This window comes from Halichoerus grypus, chromosome X, assembly GCF_964656455.1.
Source record: "Halichoerus grypus chromosome X, mHalGry1.hap1.1, whole genome shotgun sequence".
Classification (NCBI taxonomy): domain Eukaryota; kingdom Metazoa; phylum Chordata; class Mammalia; order Carnivora; family Phocidae; genus Halichoerus; species Halichoerus grypus.
Window position 1 is genome coordinate 26,592,506 of NC_135727.1, and position 21,361 is coordinate 26,613,866.

Sequence of the window (21,361 nt, forward strand, 5' to 3'; positions counted from 1 at the left end):
ATATTGGCTCCAAGGCCTCAGGGTAACCTAACCACTCCTTTTTTAGTCAAACAAACCAAAGTGTCTAATATATTGTTCAATTAGGCCTCCAAACAGCCCAGATCACCTCTGAATGAACCTAAAACAACAAATCCTCACTTTCTTCTTTCTTTCGACTCAAGGAAACATGAAGTTAATACAAAAGTTTTCTTTCTAATCTTGTATATCAGCTTCAGATGAAGTAGGTCATTAAATTTGATTCCTCTGGTTTCTATATCTGCTTAGACAATTATACACTTTGTCATTTGAATCCAAACATGAGACTTAAATCAATAAGGTAGCAATCCTAGTTTGAGGATTGCTGGATGTAAGAGTTGCCCCCTTTACTAGTTCTGGCCAGCAGTTTACCTCAAAAGTGACAAGACTTTATGAACTTTAAGTGGAAGCAACTTTGTGATTCGGTGCACAGGGCTTTGAAGTTAAACTTTGTGGCTGCTGCGTACTTACTGGCTGCTGTATGATTTGGGAAAAGTTTCTTGATATCTCTGTGCTTCAACTTCCTTATTTCTGAAATGGGACTGATAATAATATTAACTCTCTCATAGGGTTATTGTAAATATTTATTGTAAAAAAAAATAGAGAAATGAGACAGTTCATGTGAACTCCTTAAAAGATGATAAACTGTCCCCCTCTTCCCCTTCACACGCATAGAACACATATACATACATTAGACTTAGGATAACAGCCCATTTTCGGAAGAGACTGTTTACTACCTATCTAAATTGAAAATTTTAGGGGAAGAGAGGAAAAAAATAAAACAAGACGAAACCAGAGAGGGAGACAAACCATAAAAGACTCTTAATCATAGGAAACAAACTGACGGTTGCTGGAGGGGAAGGGGGATGGAGTAACTGGGTGATGGGCATTAAGGAGGGCATGTGATGTAATGAGCACTGGGTGTTATATAAGACTGATGAATCACAGGCCTGTACCTCTGAAACCAATAATACATTATATGTTAATTAATTGAATTTAAATTTTAAAAATATATTTAAAAAATAATAAAAATAAATAATGTTGAATGAGAAAAAAAATTGAAAAAAAAATTTTTTATTTGGGAAGCCAGAGTGAGATTTTCAATTAAATGGTGCACTAATCAACTATTTCCTGGACTCTTATGGCCCTTCAAGATTCATCTTCACTTTACTTTCACATGAAATCCCTGATGTAATATAATATAATATAATATAATATAATATAATATAATATAATAATATAATCACTAGTAAGATTAGCATACTTGTATTTAGGATTTACTATGTACAAGGCACAGTGCTGAGTCCTTTATGTGAATTATTTCATTTAATCCCCATGAGGCAGGAACTACTATTAATATACTACTTTACAAATTAGGAAGCCAAGGCACAGAGAAGTTAAATGAGTTGCTCAAGATCGTATAACAGAAATGATAAAACCAGGGTATAAACCTTGGTGGTCTGCCTCATTCCAAAAAGGATTTGAGGTCGTAATAGAGATTTCTCAGTTGATATATTGATTAAAAGGTTTATGCTCAGAAAATACTTTAACAACCTCTATGATTATAATTTCTAACTCAGGGTTAAGCCAAAATAAGTTTCCTGCCTTAATAAAGTACAGCTTGATAAAAATAATTGAATATTTAATTATCAAGCATTTTCATGGCCTCAAGGTCACCTTGAGGCAGCCAAAAATGTTTAATGAATGAATTAATTAAATATTAATGAATTAATGGATTATCAATTCTTAATATCTGTGGTATATATAGACACAAAAGGTATAGAAGATTTTGCTAAATATGTATTGACCTCTGAACATTCCTTTAAAACTGTATATCTATGTGGGAATCAAAAATCAACGACCCTGATTTGAGTTCACTGTATTTTTATGATTGTTTCTTTAGGGAGTAGCAGGGGAAGGCTCCTGGAGACTTCCAATTACCATTTTTTTCCTTTAGTAGGATTAAAATGATATTGATGATAAATATACATCTGGTTCTACCCTGAGATGGAAAGATGGATTAAATAACCTCTGAAAGCCCCATGACTGAGATTTTGGACAATAATTTGATTCCTATGCTGTTTAAATATTATCCCTAAGAATACATTAAATGTCCTTCATTTGGAGGTTTCAGCTTTCCAGCTATCCAGAATGACTGGATTCATTTAGTTGAATATGACTAATGATTAATATTTGCATACTTGTTTGTGCATGTGCGTGTGTGTGTGTGTGTGTGTGTGTGTGCTTTAATTAAATCAGAAGTGGCAATTGAACTTTTGGGGGGAAAAAATGGTCCTCATTTTTAAAATGTAATCCTTAAGAAATCTTGCCAATCAAAAAAAATCACTTTCAAGCAATTGCTTCAAGTAGCTGCTACCTGATTGCTCCGTATTATAGCTGATCCTTAAAGAATGGCTGGATTTTTTTGCATTCTAATCAGCTTTGAATACTCATTAGTTTAGCTGCTGTTTCCTGCAGCTTTGACTTTAGTTACACTCTGATTCAATGCATTGTGACTCTTAATAGCTAATTGGGCTGCATTGAATATGTGGGTGACACAGCTGGTCTAGGAGCTACCTAAAAGCTCCTTGAACAGTAAGAACAGAACAGAGAACAAATAACCTTTGGATTTTTTTCTTAACATGCAAAACAAGGAAAGCTATCTCAAGCATTGTGTATATAAGAACTAATTACCATAGAAATTATGAACTTATCAAATGCCTCGACCTCATTTCCTTTTAGTCCAAAAGCACCTACCACATGCACAACCCTGTGCTTGGAGGAGGAGACTTAATATTAATGTGAATGATGACCACAGTTCCATGAGTTAATCATGTGTACCGATTTGGGGTTTAGAAAATGTGATCACCGGGGCGCCTGGGTGGCTCAGTCGGTTAGGCGGCTGCCTTCGGCTCAGGTCATGATCTCAGTGTCCTGGGATCGAGCCCCGCATCGGGCTCCCTGCTCGGCGGGAAGCCTGCTTCTCCCTCTCCCACTCCCCCTGCTTGTGTTCCCTCTCTCGCTGTGTCTCTCTGTGTCAAATAAATAAATAAAATCTTAAAAAAAAAAAAAAAGGAAATGTGATCACCTATGTTACATGCACATATGAATTAACATGAGAAAAAAAGTTTAGACATTACACCAGCTGAATCAGAATAGCTAAAACAAATAGAACAAGCTCAAACTATCAGACATTAAAGAATACTTTAAAGCTATGATAATTAAAACAAAGTGGTACCAATGGAAGAACAGACAGATCAGACGAGATCGGGCGCGTTCAGGGTGGTATGGCCATAGACAAGAACAGACAGATCAGAACAAGCGAATAAAAGCTCTGTCACACACCCCAGTACTAATAAAAATTTAGTGGATTATAAAACCAGCATCAAAAATCAGTAGGGAAAAGAAGCATTATGAAATAAATGGTGCTGAGACAACTAGTAAGAAAAAAAAAAAACCTTAGGTTTTCAATTTCTAGCATATTCCAAAAAAAAATAAGATAAATAAAAACACTCCAGCTGATGAATGAGTTAAAGGTAAGAAAACCTCAAACACAATTAGAAGAAAATATAGGTGACAGATCTCAAGACAGGAAAGGACTTCTTAGACATAAAAGCAAGGAAAGAAACCACAATAGAAAAAATAATGATAAATAGGACCTCATAAAAATTTCAAAATTCTTTCTCTTGTTCAGCTAAGTTTATAGGCCATCCAACATCTAACCATTTGGAGATATCAAAATCTGCACTGTCTGATATGGTAGCTACTAATCACATGTGACTATTTCAATTTAACTTAAATAACGTTTAAAAATCTGTTTCTTGGGGCGCCTGGGTGGCTCAGTCAGTTAAGTGTCCAACTCTTGGTTTCAGCTCAGGTCATGATCTCAGGGTCATGAGATCAAGCCCCACGTCCAGCTCAGTGCTCAGTGGGGAGTCTGCTTGAGATTCTCTCTCCCTCTCCCTCTGCCCCTCCCCCCACACTCGCTCACTTTCTCTCTCTCCCTCCCTCTCTCTCTCTAAAATAAATAAATCTTTAAAAATTCAGTTTCTTGGGACGCCTGGGTGCGTCAGCCGATTAAGTGGCTGCCTTTGGCTCAGGTCATGATCCTAGGGTCCTGGGATCGAGTCCCGCATTGGGCTCCTTGCTCAGTGGGGAGCCTGCTTCTGCCTCTGCCTGGCACTCTCCCTGCTTGTGCTCACTCTCTCTCTCTGATTAAAAAATAAAATAAGTGAAATAAAAATTCAGTTTCTCAGCTGCACTAGGCACATCTCAAGGGCTCAATAGCCACATGAGCCTAGTGACTACTTATTAGCACAGATCTAGAGCAATTCCCATCATCAGGAAGAAATTTTATTGGATGATGCTGATCTAAAGGTTTGACCCAAATGTGCACCTTTCAGCCAGACATTTCATATGGAGTGTACCCAATTTTCCATTCATTTATTACTACTTTGTGCCAAGTATTGTGCTTGGCTTTAGGGAGCAAATGACAAGACAAGTTTCTGCCTTCATGGAGCTTATGGTATAGGAAGGGAGACAGATATTAAATAAGAAACAACACAAACAACTACATATTTACAACTGTAAAGAGTGCTATAAAAAATTTTTAGAATGCTATAAATATGTATAGGGGGATCTAGCCAAGTCTACATGGTAAGGGAGGCCTCACCTGAGTCAGGAGCAGAATGCTCCAGGCCAAGGAAACAGCATGTACAAATGCCCTGCGGTGGAAATGCACTAGGCTCTTCTTTTTTTTTTTTTTTTTTAAAGATTTTATTTATTTATCTGACAGAGAGAGAGAGAGAACAAGTAGGCAGAGAGACAGGCTGAGGGAGAGGGAGAAGCAGGCTCCCCGCTGAGCAGGGAGCCCGATGCGGGGCTCGATCCCAGGACCCTGGGATCATGACCTGAGCCGAAGGCAGCCGCTTAACCGGCTGAGCCACCCAGGCGCCCCTGCACTAGGCTCTTCTAGGAAGTGAAACGCAAGTCATTGTGGCTGGACTACGAGCCAAGGAGAGATTCGTAAATGAGCATATGAAGGTAGGCATTAGCCAGATCATACAGAACAGTGTGAAGTTCATACTATCTTCAGTTATCAAACAAAGATTTCATTTTATTCCCTCTAGTTATAGAGGAAGGCAAGTGGTTTCTGATACTGTGGAATGATTGTCAAGGAGGTTAAAAAGATGTGGAATAAGAATGTCTAATCAGAGCAGCCCTTTTTCCCCTGATCTTTTAAGTATTTGTCACATGCTTTTCAAGTTTCTCTTATACAAACTCTTCCAGTGGTCTATATTCATATTCATTGGTAAAATCAATAAGTTAATTGCCTAAAAGAGAATGATCTTCCAGGAATCATTCTTCATAACAAGTCACCATTCATTAAGAAAAATAGCTATTTGCAAGCCTGTTTTATGATATAGTGTTTCTAGATCTAGAAATCAGCACCATGGGTGAATTATGAACACATAAGCTCATGGATCAATAAGCTTCATGTTTTGAATGTCACCAGCATGCTGCAATGTTTAATAAATAGGAAAATGAAATAGAAGGAGCAATGAATTGGTAACATTTGCTCTGTTTAAGGGCCAGACACCCTCTCCATGTTTACTTTTAAGATTTGGCTGGGACAAAAGACCTAGCATCACAAAGCATAGTCCTCATTATTCTCTTCTGACCATAGCCCCCTCGTTTCCAAACAACCCATTTATTAAAGGATCATCACTTAGTTATGAGCGCTTAAAGTGCCAAGTGATGCCAGATACAAAATCTTCCAGGTACAAAATTGGAAAATCTACACTCTGTAACTCACCTAAGCACTCTATGACTAGATCTGTCACATTGTCTATCAACTAAGTCCAGTCATACTTGACATCTGCCTACCTTGCAGTGGTGAAAATGAATGAGCTAGTGTTTGAAATATAGCAATTTAAAGAGGGCAATAAAAGTGTGGTATCAATGAAGAATCTATTTATAACTTACGTTTGTTTGATGCATTAGTTGAACATTTATTAATCTCTAGGTAAATTTACAAATGTCATAGAAATAGGACTTTTAAGACATCCATTTATTCATTCAATACATATGTATTGAATGCTTACTTTGAGCCCGGCGCTGTTCTAGTGCAGAAATAGCAATGAATAAAAAAAGACTACATCCTTGCTTCCATGGAGCTTACATGCTAATCGTGAGAGGCAGACAATAAACCAAAATTTGAAAAGAAATAGTATGATAGAAGACGCTAAGTGTGATGGAGAAATTTTTTTAAAAGCAGGGAAAAGGATACGAGTATGGGACAGGGGTGCAGTTTTAAATAAGGTGGTCAGAGAAAGCCTCCCTGAAAAGGTGGCTTTTGGACTTAAAGGAAGTGAGGGGTGAGCCATGTTGATATTGGAGTAAAGAACATTCCAGGCATAGGAATAATGAGGAAGGGGGTTATAGGATAATAGGAGGTAAGGTCAGAGAGGTGAGAGAGAGAGACAGTGAAGAGCCAGACTGTGGGGAAGTCAAGTCATTGCCAGGACATGGGCTTCTACTCTGAGTGATTTGAGAAGCCACTGATGGCAGCTGGGGACCAGAGGACATGAACATTAGTGGCATATAAACAATTTACTTTCCTGACCCAGAAGAAGTTAATTGTATGAGGTGATAGCAATAACAGTGATTTGAGCAGGTCAAATTCTGAGTGCACTTGAGCCTCTCCCTTTTTCTTCTTACTAATATAGCAAAATGCTGGGGTGAAAGTCAGCCTGGATAGATGAAAAATCAAATGAGTTATAGACTATTTCCCAAGGAAATACAGTCCTGTTACCTTCCCTGCACGTAACAGCAACAACTAAGCTAACGGAGTGCCTGGTAAGGGGCCTGCATTAGTAAAAATGTATGAGTGATTTATAATTAGCCCATTTTTATGGGTTTCTAAAATGCCTGAGAAGATTTTGTTTAACTGAGTCATTGGAATGATCAGCCCTTCAATTTCTTTTTCACTATTAATTTGCTTGGCAACCCCTCTATTCTCTAGATGCTGAAAAGGTTAAGCTTCCATCCAGCCCCTGTCCAAATGATAACAAATTGTGATTTTGTGAAATTCAATGAATAAAGATTTACTGTAGCATTAGTGTCTATTTAGAGCCACACAGGATCCTACCTATCTGACAACCTAACCAAGCAGAGTTCACAAAATGAACACATTCCAACAAACTGAATATGCTACATGGCAGTTAATTGCCCTCTGGCCGGTGATAAGGCACCGTCAATAGAAGTGGGTCCGAACATTGTTAGCTGCCACTGCACACCATTGGCGTCTACCCTTAGGAATCTATCCCTAGACTTTTTGCAGTCTGTACAGCATAGAACTTGGTTGATGGCAAACTCTTTATGATTATTATAGCATGTGATCCTTTCAACAGTTCTGTGGGGTAGGCAATTTTATAATCCCCGTCTTATAGGTGAGGAAGTTGAGAATCCAAGAGATGAAATGATTTGTCCAGGATCATTTAGATTGTGAGTGGCGAAGTAAGATGAGAATTGTAGTCTGCTCTTTTGACCTTAACCACTCTGTGTGTGCTCTAAATCCCTACATTAGTCAGGTGCTTGGAAGCCTCGGTCATACTAGTAATACCGCTTAGCTGCTGCTGCTGGCCACGTGATTTGCAGTCAGAACGCGGGGTGTTGATATGACTCTCACATTTCTCCCAACTGGGCAACCACATTTGGCCTCCCCTCCTTTATGTGTAAATGAAGATGAGAATGTCTACCTAACAAGGTTGTTGTAGGGATTAGTTGAAATCATAGATGTGGAAGTACCTCGGGCCACACCTGGCATATTAACTGATTATACATGTTTCCAAATCCTTTTGGATACTCTTATCATGAACTAGCTGTCCGTCTCTCTCAAGGTGGTAATATGGATGTTGTCCCTAAAAGGATATATATTTACGGATTCATTTTAAGGATTAGAATAGTGTGGGTTTTCCCTCTATCATTCATATTCCTTGTCCGATCATTCTTTCATCCACGGGCATCCATCTAGTAAGTAAAAGTTTAATAGTAAATTACTTGAACATATACGAAAGACACCAGTGTCCTTGATCTTTATCAGCCCCACTTGAGCCTACTGGCAGCGCCCCTAACTGGTTGGCAAAGCTGGGATCAGTGCATGCCGTGTTTAGTCTTTCAAGATAATTTAACCTCCTTCTCTTTTGCTGGCTTTTATTTTTATTCCTTGTAAAAAGGAACAGGCCCGAAAAGTAAAATCAGTGAACATTTGATCTGTTCCTATCTGATACCCTGAACCTTGCTGTCAGGAGGGTGCCAGAGCTGCCACTTTAGAACAATAAAAGAACTGGTAATAATCCCCCCCAAAAAAGAAAGAAAGAAAGAAACCCACACATGCAGTGTGACTGTCATTTGCACTTCTTTGTAACAGTCTAGACATACTGTATGGAGTGTTAGCCAATGTGATAATTGGTAAGTAGATCTTTGCCCATGGATTGGGCTTACCTATGAATTCTAATTTGGGGGTTGCATACCATTATTGGGCTGCCTGCCTGTAGCCTTTCTCAATTCAACAGAAGTCTCGCTGTTGTCTCAGAAAACAGAGGTCTTAGAGGGTCAGCCCTCTATAATAGGCAATTATTAAATATGAAGCTTTAGCTAGGAATTTATAGCCCCTAACTGGATGAGAATGTGAGTCCCAGTTTTGAATTGGCTCTGTGTTTGGTTTCAGAATTCAGTTTTGAAGGCCATTTGGCGTTTCTATTTATTTAAAATCGACTTCTTTTCAAAACTAAGTTCAAATTGTGTGGCTGACAGGTTGAAACCTGCGAGTGCCCGATCCGATGATCACTAGTCCATTTGTTACCAACTGAAAGATAAAGGTGACTGCCCATTTGAAAAAGCTGTTTTTCCTTGTGCAGTGTATTATGCACCAATTCCAGACATCAGAGAACTCTTTTAAACAGCCTGATATTTTTGGCAGCTTTGCAGTGCATCCAGATGTTTGATTAGCAGAGTAAAGAGATAATGTGCTAATAGGAGACTGAAAACAACGTATTGGAGAGGTGGCGGTGGCATCTAAAATCTATAGAAAATCTGTTAATATGATTTGCTGAATGAGGGGAGAAAGGAGGGCAGAAGGGGCCTTCTTACTGGAACGCATCCACACTTAAAAGTTAGTCACCAGTGAAAAAGAAAAAGGTCTACAGAGAAGTAGAAATCGGGGCAAAATGCACTGAACAAACCGGGAAGGCAAGAAAGCAGCAAACTGCATTTTAGATCAAAGTAGTGTCTATGGCACAGGGAATTTGAACGGACCTCATGTGGGGAAAAATATTTCCTGGGTGCCCTAGGGCAGCTGTTCCAAACGTCTTCTGTCTGGGTGTTCCTGGCTTTCATTGCCCCCGAGCTGTAGTACGCCCCCTCTGGCTCCCCGGGAGCAGCACATCAGGGAGAGGGAGCAAGCCAAAGGGCGGCGGGAAGCCAGGGCCGGTAACCTGCCCAAGCAGCCCTAAGGAGCAGGTGAGCCATCTGAACCTCCCTATTCCACAGCCAGCCAAGAAGATTAGCATCTTTATATTTACCCTTGTTAAACATCTAAATTAGAGCCATTTTTCTGCTCTAAGGACCTTGGAAGGCCTTTTTTTTTTTTTTGCTTCTTGGGTGTGGAATGGAGTGTCCATATGCTCAGTTAATCACTCCCATTCCTTCTCTTTGCACGTAGACTTCTATCACACTTACTGCACTTTTAACTAGTGTAAGAGTCAGCTGTTTATACGCCTATTTCTCCTACTCAGCTCCGAGCTCCCAAAAACAGGAAAAGTGTCTTTTTCTCTCTTTACTTCCCCAGTCACCTAACAGTGTTTTGCGCCTACTAGATTCTTGACGTAACCCCTTGTCTTGCAACCCCTGTGCCCTTCATCAGTTCCTCTACCAGAGAATGAAGCCTGTATGCTATTGTTTTTTATTGGTACAACCATGGAGTCAGGAGTCTAGAGTAAACAGTGAAGGCCTAGGAAAGGAAAGAGAGCAATTTGTCACATTCATATACCTGAGATTTATTAGTACTTTCATCAAATAACTGCTGTAAGGAACAAGTAAGCTCTAGTTGCTTCTACAAATTCCAAAAAAAAAAAAAAGGTTCTGAAACATTAGTGTGCTTCAGAATCATCCAGAATCACCCAAATTAAGTCTGCATAATCCTGGGCTCAAAAACATTCTGATTTAATCGGTGGGGCTCAAGAATATGCATATTTAATAAGCTCCCCAGATAACTGACTGCACATTTGAGAATCACTGCCCTGCTCCAGACACTTTCTCACTGTGAGAATACCAACCTCTGTTTTGAGAATCACCACTAGAAAAGAATATTCAATGTTTTAAAAAATGCAAACAAATTCAGGTTGGCTAGCATTTGTTAATTGTGTGCTCATAAATGTACATGGTGTGAGAAATTCAAAAGAATTAGAAGAATCATTGCTATCCTGGAGGAATGGTCTTGCTGAGGGAGAAGGAAACTTCTAAAGAGAGTGATACGTCATGGAATACTCTATCCAAATGTAAACAATGTGGCATGGCCCATAAATGCTCAAGAATTCAGGGAAGAAAGATTTGTGAGCAAAATAGTTTGTGCCATCTAAACTCAGAGTAAGTTTTCATGAGAAACATATGAATTTAATAGATACTAAATTCAAAACATGGATGGTTACCTTCATCTGTATTCTAGGTTTTTCTCCATTTGTGCATATTTTAAACAATGTTGTTTCTCTTGAAGCTAAATTTCAAAAAAAATGATCTTTTTTTCAGATGGTTTGACGGACTGTGTGGACCCTGATTGTTGTCAACAAAGCAACTGTTATGTAAGTCCTCTCTGTCAGGGCTCACCAGATCCTCTTGATCTCATTCAGCAAAGCCAACCCCTCTTCTCTCAGCACACCTCAAGACTCTTCTATGATCGAATCAAATTCCTCATTGGCAAGGACAGTACTCACGTCATTCCTCCAGAGATCTCATTTGACAGCAGGTATATATGTATTTATTTTATTTCTTAATAAACAGTGGTCATGTTTTTCCTTAACTGTGAAAGGAAGATATCTTCTAACGATCAGGCTACTTTCCATTCCACACAGTACATATCGATTTCTTTTTTAGGTTTCTCTGGAATACCTAAGACCTTACTGATTAGTTAAGAGAGAGAAGTCGTTTCTTGAGATTCTTTATCATAAAGGATAAACGTGTGTGTGTGTGTGTGTGTGTGTGTGTGTGTGTACAGTTGACCCTTGAACAACAAGTTTGAATTGCATAGATCCACTTATATGCGGACTTTTTACAGTACAGTACTGTAAGTATATTTTCCTTATGATTTTCTTGATAACATTTTTTTCTCTAGCTTCCTTTATTGTAACAATACAGTATACAATACATATAACATACAAAATATGCATTAATCAGCTGTTTCTGTTATCAGTAAGGCTTCCGGTCAACAGTAAGCTATTAGTAGTTAAGTTTTTGAGGAATCAAAAGTTGTATGTGGATTTTCAACTGCGTGGGGGGTTAGCACCTCTAACCCCTGTGTTGTTCAAGGGTCAACTGTGTATACACACACACGCACACAATGTGTGTTACTTGTAGTAAAGTATAGGTGGGGCTTTAAATGACAAAAACAGAATTGAAGTATAATTTGCAAATTTATTATTTAGCTTCTGGATTGATCCCTTGAAAACCCTTGAATTTCAAAAGCTAAATTTGAAGTTTTATTCCATGATGTAAAATGTTTCTATATGAAAGAGTTGGGTGAATTTGACATCCTAATGTGAAATGCAAGACTTGTGAAAATCTGTCTTCTACGGGCGCCTGAGTGGCTCAGTCAGTTAAGTGTCCGACTCTTGATTTCAGCTCAGGTCATGATCTCGGGGTCGTGAGGTCCAGCTCTGTGTGGGGTTCCATGCTCAGCGCAGAGTCTGTGTGGCATTCTGTCTCTCCCTCTACCCCTCCTCCTGCTCACACTCACTCTTGCTCTCTCTCTTTCTCTCTCTAAAATAAATAAATAAAATTTTTAAAAAAAGAAAGTTTGTCTTCTAGGAAAGCTCAAATGCATGAATTGTCACTAAAGACCTAAGGCCAAAGCCCAACCCAGTAGGTAAAGAAATTTTTTAAATTAACTTACTTATTTGAAGTATAATCACATGAATTTGCTCATTGTTATTCTCTGCTTCATCTTCAGCAATGATATATTTTACTAATTAGCACTAGACATAAATAAATCACTGAAGTCAACATTTCTGGTCTCTTAAAAATGTCCTCCTTTGTTCATTCCACAAGCAGATGTTTCACTACTTTCCAGACTATTACAAATGGGAATTCAAAAATCATGCAAAGTATCTATCCAGAAGCCCCTGTCTACATCCCACCCACTTTGTTGCATGCTGGTGGGTGTGATCAGTCCCCAAGAGAAAACTCAGTCAAGAGTTTATATTAATATAAAAAAGAGAGTTTATATTAATATGAGTGACAATATAAGAAAACGACAACTCCACCTGGACCTATACAAAGTAGGAAAGGAAAAAAAAAAACAGATGTGCGTGGAAATGTAAAACAGTCAGCATCCTTTCCACAGATTGTATACAAGAACTGATACTGAAACTTAAGACTTCCTCGTTGTTTTTTTATTCTTGTGCAGTTGTGATCTTTTAGGTGTCTGACAGAACCCAAAACCCAAATGCCAACACGTCACAAGGAAGGCCTGTCTTGCCAGGGGATCTAGTCGAAGTTTGAATTCTCCCAAGAGACTCAGTCCTCCCCATTCTGAAGTGTTTCTCCCAGCCCAGTAACAACTCTGGGGTAACTTTTGGGGGGGCGCTGCAGTCAAAGTCATTATTTAGATAGTGGAGGCTTAGGGATTGTACAGCAGAGAAACAAAAGGAACAAAATGCAGCCATTACCCCCGTTCTATTGAAGGTAGAGGGAAGTCATCACTCTGCAGCTTTGTCCATGCTCAGGGAAAGTGAGTCTAAACAACAACAACAAAAAGAAATAAGTGGAAGAAATAACAACCTCCATGATATGGAGGTCTGTTAAATGACTCCACAAACTCAAGTAAAGGGAGAAGATCAGGACCCGAGAGAGGCAGGAGACAAGTCGTTGTGACACAGAGCAGGACCAGGATGTCGTCGGAGCCATAAACTTTGCAAAGCCAAGAGAGACTGGCACCCCTGGGGTTCAGCTTCAGGCTTCAGCCGCATTTGCCAGCATAGGCGGAGCGAACAAACCGATTACCTGTGGTGGCTAAGGCCCTTCTTCTTCTCCTGGTTTGATTCTTTTGTAAAATGCTCCAAGTTATCATTTGGCTCTGCACGTCACATTGGAATTCAGAACAACAGGTCCCCTTCACCCAGTGGTCTCAGCTATTAGAGACCTATCGAGTCTGTCAGAAAAGGTGCAGGCCTTTTCCAAGGGATAGAGTCGAGGACAAGCGATCTCACTCCACCTCCCCTAAAACATCAGCGCATGCAGTGTCACTCTGGGTAAAATCAATCTGACTCCGATCCCATATAGAAAGAATAATAGTTACAAGCTCTTACATCTAAATAGTACCTTTTCATTTGCAAAGCCCTCAAACATGCCTCATTGCATTTTATCCTCACAGTATCCCTGTGAAGTGGGGATTTGTATTAGCACATTTTATGTATGAGGAAACAGGTTCAGAGAGGTCCAGTAACTTGCCCAACATCACACAGCCACTAAGTTTGTAGCGTAGCAACTCTGGTAACCTTTCTGTTACACCACAGCCGCCCCATTTCAACTTGTCCTTAAATAAACCTGGTGACTTGGCTCTAATTTCTGCTGGAGAAGTTGCATCTGGGTCAATGCAAGAAAAAAAAAAAAAATGAAGTTTAAAAATCCAGCTCTATTTAATGCATTTCAGTGGCATTTTTGCAAACTACAAACCAGTGTTAATGAACTTCCTGTTGGTAGAGGAACACAATTGAATGCCGGGTAAAAATGGGCCCTTTGCTAGATGTAAATTGTTCTCAGGCATTTACTATGTGTCAGGTCTCCTACTGAGCTCCTCCGTGGGCTATCTCATTTAATCCTTACCAAAACTCTATGTTGTAGACACTGTCGTTATGCCTACTTTCCAGGTGAGGAAACCGGAACTGAGGTGCCAAGTAGGGGACTTGCCCACGGTCACAACCCACGAGTGTCAGAGCCAGGATTTGAACCCAGGCAGACTGGTACTGAGAGCCTGACCTCTGAACCACCATGCCCGGCCCCTTTGGCTGTTTAGAAGGCTGGGCTAGCTAACCCTGAAAAGACTTACAGCCCTTAGATATCCCTGTCTGTGACAGATCTAGAACATTGCTGTGCTAAAATCAGGTGACCCACTCTGCCTTTCTGCTTTTGTCACATAATTGAGAGCTAGCCGGATAAGCAGATGAAGAGAACATTGTCAAGGGGCTCATTTGCCTGCTGGCAAAATGTGACCGCACGTATGACTCTCTGCTGAGTGTTGCCACCACCAGAAGCCTTTGGAGCTAAAGACAGTGGCACGCAGGTGACTTAATTGTTGCAAGGACACACAGAGGTTAAATATCTGTTCATCCTTGTGCATCCAAGTGAGACTAGCTTTTGTTGTCATAAGCTTGCTACCCCGGCACATGAGAGCCCCTGAAATGTGTACCTCCTGTGCCCCATGGGAGCATAATGTCACTGTGAGCATGTAACCTGCACGCAGTCACATCTCTAGCAAGCCCACCTCAGCTACTGGTTTTTTCCCAAATACGTTTTACCCAGTAGCCTGAGTTTCTTTCATTTTGTCGATCTGCTCCAAACATGACTCCAAAGTAAACCACATATTATACATGCCCTGTATGACTTATTACTTTTTAATAATGTAAATAGGTGAACAGCAGCATTATTGATCTTCAGTGTCTAAGCATTTAATCACTATTAATAATGTAAAAGGTTTTTATAAATATGTAAAAACAAGAGTACATTAAACTAAATGACAGCAGTAATTTGCAAAGCCAGACATTTCACTCGCCGTCACTAATGGAGAAGTGCATTTAAAAAACCAGATCCTACCAGGGTGAGTGCAACGGCTGACAGCAAGGTCTGGCCCGTGAGAGGCTGACCCCACATCAATCCATGTCAGGCATCGACATCAGAGGTTGCTTCATATCAGCCCACAGATGTAGTTTGTTCGGCCCAACATTTAGAAATTAGAAGATCTCACATAAAAATTGGCATGTATTCCTTCTTTAGAAAATGTACAAAGCTTGGCATCTCTGCACCCATGGGCATGGCGTAGGAGGTGTGGAGTGGAGGGCCACCGCCTGTCTGGATGGGCTATGACGTGGCTTTCTAGCTCCCCCGTCACTGGTTCCCTTACACCTGGCTCACTTCCCTCCCTTTCCCTGGCATGCCTGGCCCTGCTTGGTATTTGGGGTTGTCACCCCCGGACTACACAGCTTCTTCAGTCTTCCTTGGAAAGACCTCAAGTGTTTGGTTTTTCCTTTCTGATCTCTTTCCCTCAGGGTCCTCACAAATATAATCTTATCATTTTACTTAATTTGGGGCCTTAACTATCTTGGTTTAAAAAGAGATAACAGGTGACTGGTCATGAACTGGAAGTCACGTTAATGCAATGATATTTCCACCCTTAATTCACTAGGGTACCTGTGTTTACCTTGGGAAGAGTTGGTATCCACTCTGCCTCACACCTTAGGGTCCCTTGAGGCTGTGGATTTTATCCTAGGGTATCACATCTCACCAATCATGACATCAGCTAATCCAGGGCCCGCCGTAGGAGAAGCAAAATGTCCACTTTTATGACAAGGGTGTGTCTGTTGAGAGGCATCTGACTATTGTGCTTATCACTTAGGACAGTTTTAAGAACAATTTAAAGATCTAAAAATCTGCAACAACGCTGCTGGGTGCAGTTATGGCAGCTTCTTTTGCCCACTCCAGTTAGAATGCCTACCCTTAATTGAAAAGTTCTAGAGTGGTGACCAGACTTAATACAGCATTAAGCACATAACAGCACTGTTAACAGGCTCCAAAGTGAAGAAGTTAAACACAATGGTAGGTTTCTTCTAGTTTCAATGATGTTGCTATATTTCAATTTCTTGCTCTACTCTGGGATATACACAGTATTAGCTCTGGATTGTCCTAATTGCTAAGTCTTAAGTTCTGTGAGGACAAGGACCAAGTCTGATTTGTTCCTTGTTTTGATTATCTGTTGCTGCGTAGAAAACTACTCCAAAACATAATGGATTAAAATAAATTTTATTATTATATTTCATGATTCTGTGGGTCAGAAATTCACACAGAGCATGGCCAGGATGGCTTGTCTGTTCTCCATGATGGTTGGGCTCTCAGGTAGGATATCTCAAATAGGTGGGGGCTGGAAGAGCTGGACAGCAGCCGGGAATCTCTCTTTCTACATACAGCCTTTCTACTTGGGCTTCCTATTGGCATGGCAGTCAGCCTCGTATATGGTAGCTCAGGGCTCCAAGAAGGAGCATTCCAAGAGACAAAAAATGGAGGTTGCCAGTCTCGTAAGGCCCGTGTCCAGAAATTTTAATAGTGTCACTTACGTTACATACAGTTAGTTGTATCAGTCACAGAGCTTGCCCAGATTCAAAGTCAGGGACATAGATCCCCCCTCTTGATGAAAGAAGTATCAAAGAATTTGTGGCCATCTTTAATCTACCATACCTCTGTAACCCCAGATTCTAACACAGCACCTAGCAAAAAGCAAGTCAAGGATGAGCAAGTGACTTAGTTGTGGTAATATTGAAGTGTTCTTCTCATATTTGCTCATGAAAAACTCATTTTTGTTGCCTAGAACACACAGATGATATTAGAACCTCAAATAAGTCAATTCCCAAATGTAGAACCAGCCTAAAGGTAAGATTACTGTTCTCCAAATAGCACAGGAACAAATTCATAAAAGATGAAGTGATTATCTAACAGTAGCAAAGTAATTACTTTTTTTTTTTTACCTTATGAGACATTCCACCACTGTCAGAGCCTGCCCATAATCGACATCATTTATAACTTTGTATAAGCATCAATAATCCTCTCTGCCTTCAATGGGCTAGATAATCAAAATTTAGAACCAAGGAAAAATTAGAAAATAAGGAACAATATCAAGAAGCCGGTGTGAAGGCTGCTGTTAACTGGCTCACTTGGGTATGTGTCATTATTGCATCTCATGAGAAAAACAAAGACAAGTGCCCAGAACAAATTGAGGTACTCCAGTGCCTTGAGTGTGGCATTCTTGGCAAACTCTACTGACACAAGCCTTCCCCCTCCTTTACTACACCCCACTCAATAATAAAACCTTGATTCATGCTCCTGATTATTCGTGATGCCTGGTAACAGCCATAATTACTTATCATAACTTGTTTAATAAAACATGCTTTTCTGTACTGAGTTGAGCTGGGAATTTATACCATTTGAAATCCTGTGAATGGCAAAATGAGTTATTGAATCAAGAGTCAGGTTAAGAGGGGAAGGTTGCAGGAAGATGGGTCATTGCTACAGAGACAGCTGATCGTGAATAGAGACTAGGACTTAAGAATAACCATACTTGAGAGGAAACTAATTACTGGTTTTTGAAATTTGTATTTTATTGAACTATTAGTATTTCCAGAGTAACCAAGGACTTTAAATTCTTCTAGAAGAGATATCAAATTTCTCTGCCATCCCTAATGTAGTATAATATCCTGATGTCAGCTCATGTTTTAAAAAGTGATGAAGATATGTATTCACTCATTTATTCAACAGGTATTTCTTGAGTACCCACTGTGTGCCAGGAACTATGTGAATGAAAGGAAACAAAAGTAACAGCATCCCTTTATTCACAGAACTCCCCTCATAATCTAATGGTAGAGGCAGTCAAACATCAAGTGAATGCATAAATAATTAAATTAATTACAATTTGCAATAAGTTCTGCAGATTATGAAACATCAGGTTTTTGAGGGAGCTTGGAGTTCATCAACTCTGGGGTCTCAAATTCAACTACTTTGAACCTAAGTGGATGTAAGACAAGAGGTATTCTAGCAAATGGGACAAAGTCATTAAACAATGACAGAAGTGAGACTGACCTGGAAGTTTTCAGCTGTAGCTCAGAGATGGGACTAATTAACTCAGGTGAGCATGAAGAGCTGCTAAAATTGACACAAACAGGAGACTATTGATGATTTGCAAGAAAAACACAAAGCTTATTTGGACCGTGAGCAGTGTAACTATTTGCAAGAAGTTCCGTCCTTTGAAAGGTGGGGCTGTAAGTAATTTTTTTTCTACGATTTAAAATGTTTGTATTAAACAGATGAATTCAATGGGAAAAAAATCAATCATCAAAAAAATTCTCATTTACCACAGTGAAAAAATTCCCATTAACAATACTTGGGCATCATTTATAATGATAGATCCTACAGTTTCTTTCAAAATAATCCACCTTGAGGAAGATTAATCATTTCACTCTTGAGATCGATGAACATTACAATGTTTACTTGGTTCATTTATCCATGTGGTGATGGGCACTGTCCTAGGCTCTGGGCTAGAGCAGACAAGGGGCTCCCCATACAGTCTAGTGAGGAAGAATGATAATGAAAAAAGATACACATCAGGTAGGTATAAGTACTTTCAAGTGACACAAAGAAAGGTTAGGGACAGAGAGTGACCATTTTAGACCAAGTGGTCCAGGAAAGCCTCTCTGGGGAAATGACACTCGAGCAGAGACCTCGTGGCATTCATCTATATCTCAGATGACCTTGGACCCTTAAGCAACAGATTGTCACACAAGCCAGGGCCTGGCGGAGACTTGTAGGGGCCCACTAATCAAGATTCTGTGACATTATATGAAAAGGTAAAACAAACCTTTCTCAAGGAATTACTACACATTGGTTTCTGTACTAGGTTTTCCTGATAAGGCGATGGGGTGCCTCTCCTCTAGGAGTACATTGAAAACATTTAAATACCTCAGACAAACTGAATAGCCTCTAGAAAGAGAAATCAGCAACAGCCCTAGACTGTTTAGTCATGAAAAAAAAATAGCAGATCTTCGTCAATTACTGTTGAACCCAAAAGGAATTAAATATATAGAAACCACTTGCTGATTTGGAATTAAGAAAAAGAAGAGGCAAGAAAAGCTTTACATTTTAGAATATTTATTAAGGAAATCCAATGTTATTATGGGATTCAAGCATTCATGGAAGTAACACACAGTTGAGTCTACACACAGGTAACCCCCAGAAGGTCTGTAACATTATCATTTGTAATTTGGCTGATGGTACAAATTTAAATATGTATGTTTTGTGTTGAACTTTCTCATGAATCTGTTGGTTAAGGACCTCCAAGTCTATTTGCTAATGGCAGGTTTTTGTGTAGTTTTAATCTAGGAACATGAAAAAACATTATACCAGATACACAACTAGGGGTTGATAAACACACAATGCAACAATTACTGAATAAATTGAATACATTAAGGACTGGGGGAAGCTCTTTCTACAGCATCAGCATCCACAAATCTCTCTCTTGTTCACCTTTCTTTCTGAAGGGAGGCACTGCACATGATCTGCCCACGTTTGCAAAAGGAGTCCCAGGTGTGGTTTGGCTCCATCACAATTCCCTGCGATTCCGTGTGTCTTACCATGTTGCTCGTCCTGAGCAACTTCCTTTGCTTATCACTTCTCAGTTGTTGTCCTAAGTGGGAAGGAAGATCATTGCTACTTGCTAATAAAGCACTTTGATCTCATTTATATGAAAGGTGTTACCCATGTGAAGACGGGATCTCCTGATTTTTCAGACAACTCTTTTGTCTGATGCTAAAGTTTAGGAAATGCATTATAAAAATTACAAAGTGCTGAAGGTTCCAAGATTTATAGTGCTGACTAGCTCCTGAAATCAGCAGTCAACACCTAAAGGTACCAAAAAGAAAGAACGTGTGATTTTCACTTCCTTGCGATTATTCTTGGGCAACCAAGAATAAAAAGAAATCAGAGCACAGATCTTCAAAAGGCTGTTCAGTTGATTATTTGTGGTATTTTGAAACTCACATGCTCTGAGATGCTTAATAACTGTGATCAGTGATACCAGGAGCTGTCAATCTACAGCTTATCTCAGTATGGATAGGTATTTTCTAATATTTTATCCATCTTACTGCTCCATTAAGAAACTCAAGAGGCTCAAATCCTTATTACTTACTTCTTAGCCATAATATTTGCTTGCTGTGTCTCTAGCCGGTTCTATCATCTCAATTTGTCCCGAGAGAGGGCAGAGTAAATGCAAGTTTGGGGAGGAGTGAATGACAGGGGTTGGCTCATCTCCACTGCACACCCTGCACATAGAAAGTACTCAGCAGTTCGTCAGTGTCCACAGGAACTGATGTCCTATGGATAACAAAAGCACCTTCCTTGTAGGTGAGCTCCAACTTTCTTTTCCTTTGTAGCCGCATTTTAAGAAAGATCTGCGGTATAGCTCAGGCCCCTTAGAATCCAGGTCAAAGGGCCTCCACCACTTTCTAGCTGTGTTATCTTGAGCAAGTTTTGAGTGTGTGTGTGTGTGTGTGTGTGTGTGTGTGTGTGTGTGTTTTAACCTCTCTGGATCTGTTTCCTTATTTTTAAAACAGGGCTAATAGTTGTACCTACCCAGGGTAATATCGATATTAAATGAAATAAGAAAAGTGCTCAGCGTAGTACCTGACCCATAATAAGTGCTTCATGAATATTTTATTGATACAAATTTGTCTATATATTTGTATACATTATATATATTTAATAAATACCAGGGTACATAAGAGAATGTAATTAGAAAGATACAATTCAAAAGACAATCATTTTACTGGGCTATTTTATTGTCATGGCACCTTTGTGAGGTGGCTGAAACTAGGACAGGGAAAAGTCACCACGGGCGACTAGCGAGCCAGACCTCGAACTGCTGTGGGTGGAGCTAGGCCCCAAGTTTTCCTCTGTGGAAGGGAGAGTAATCCCCGGCCAGGCTATAGCCAACTAGACAGACTTCCCCTATATTTAATGACTAGCCATTATTTGAAGGGCAGCTTCACAGAGAAGTGACAGGAAAGGTTAATGAGGTTAATAAAACCCCATGGAGCTGGTTACAAAGAAACCATTTGAGTAACGTGTAAAACAGTCCCCCCCAAAAAAAAAAAAAAAAAAAAAAAACCCAAACCGAACCAAACCAAATAAAAACAAACTTGGGACTGTTTGAGAGTTGCAAGGGCTTACAGGACAAATATTTCAGGATTCAAATTCCGGACAAAAATAATCATGCGTCTAAATGAAACAACCTGGCACTTACGCGGTCCTGAAAATGTGA

At 39.7% G+C, this 21,361-nt stretch overlaps 1 protein-coding gene across 3 annotated transcripts in view; it reads left to right on the forward strand.

Annotated features, from left to right (window-relative positions):
• TENM1 (teneurin transmembrane protein 1) overlaps positions 1 to 21,361 on the forward strand; it is a 774,784-nt gene that overhangs the window by 608,128 nt on the left and 145,295 nt on the right. For all 3 annotated transcript variants that reach the window (XM_078065077.1, XM_078065079.1, XM_078065078.1), the window contains one exon: positions 10,822 to 11,038. In XM_078065077.1, coding sequence (XP_077921203.1) covers positions 10,822 to 11,038 — 217 coding nt within the window. The remainder of the gene's footprint in view (positions 1 to 10,821; positions 11,039 to 21,361) is intronic.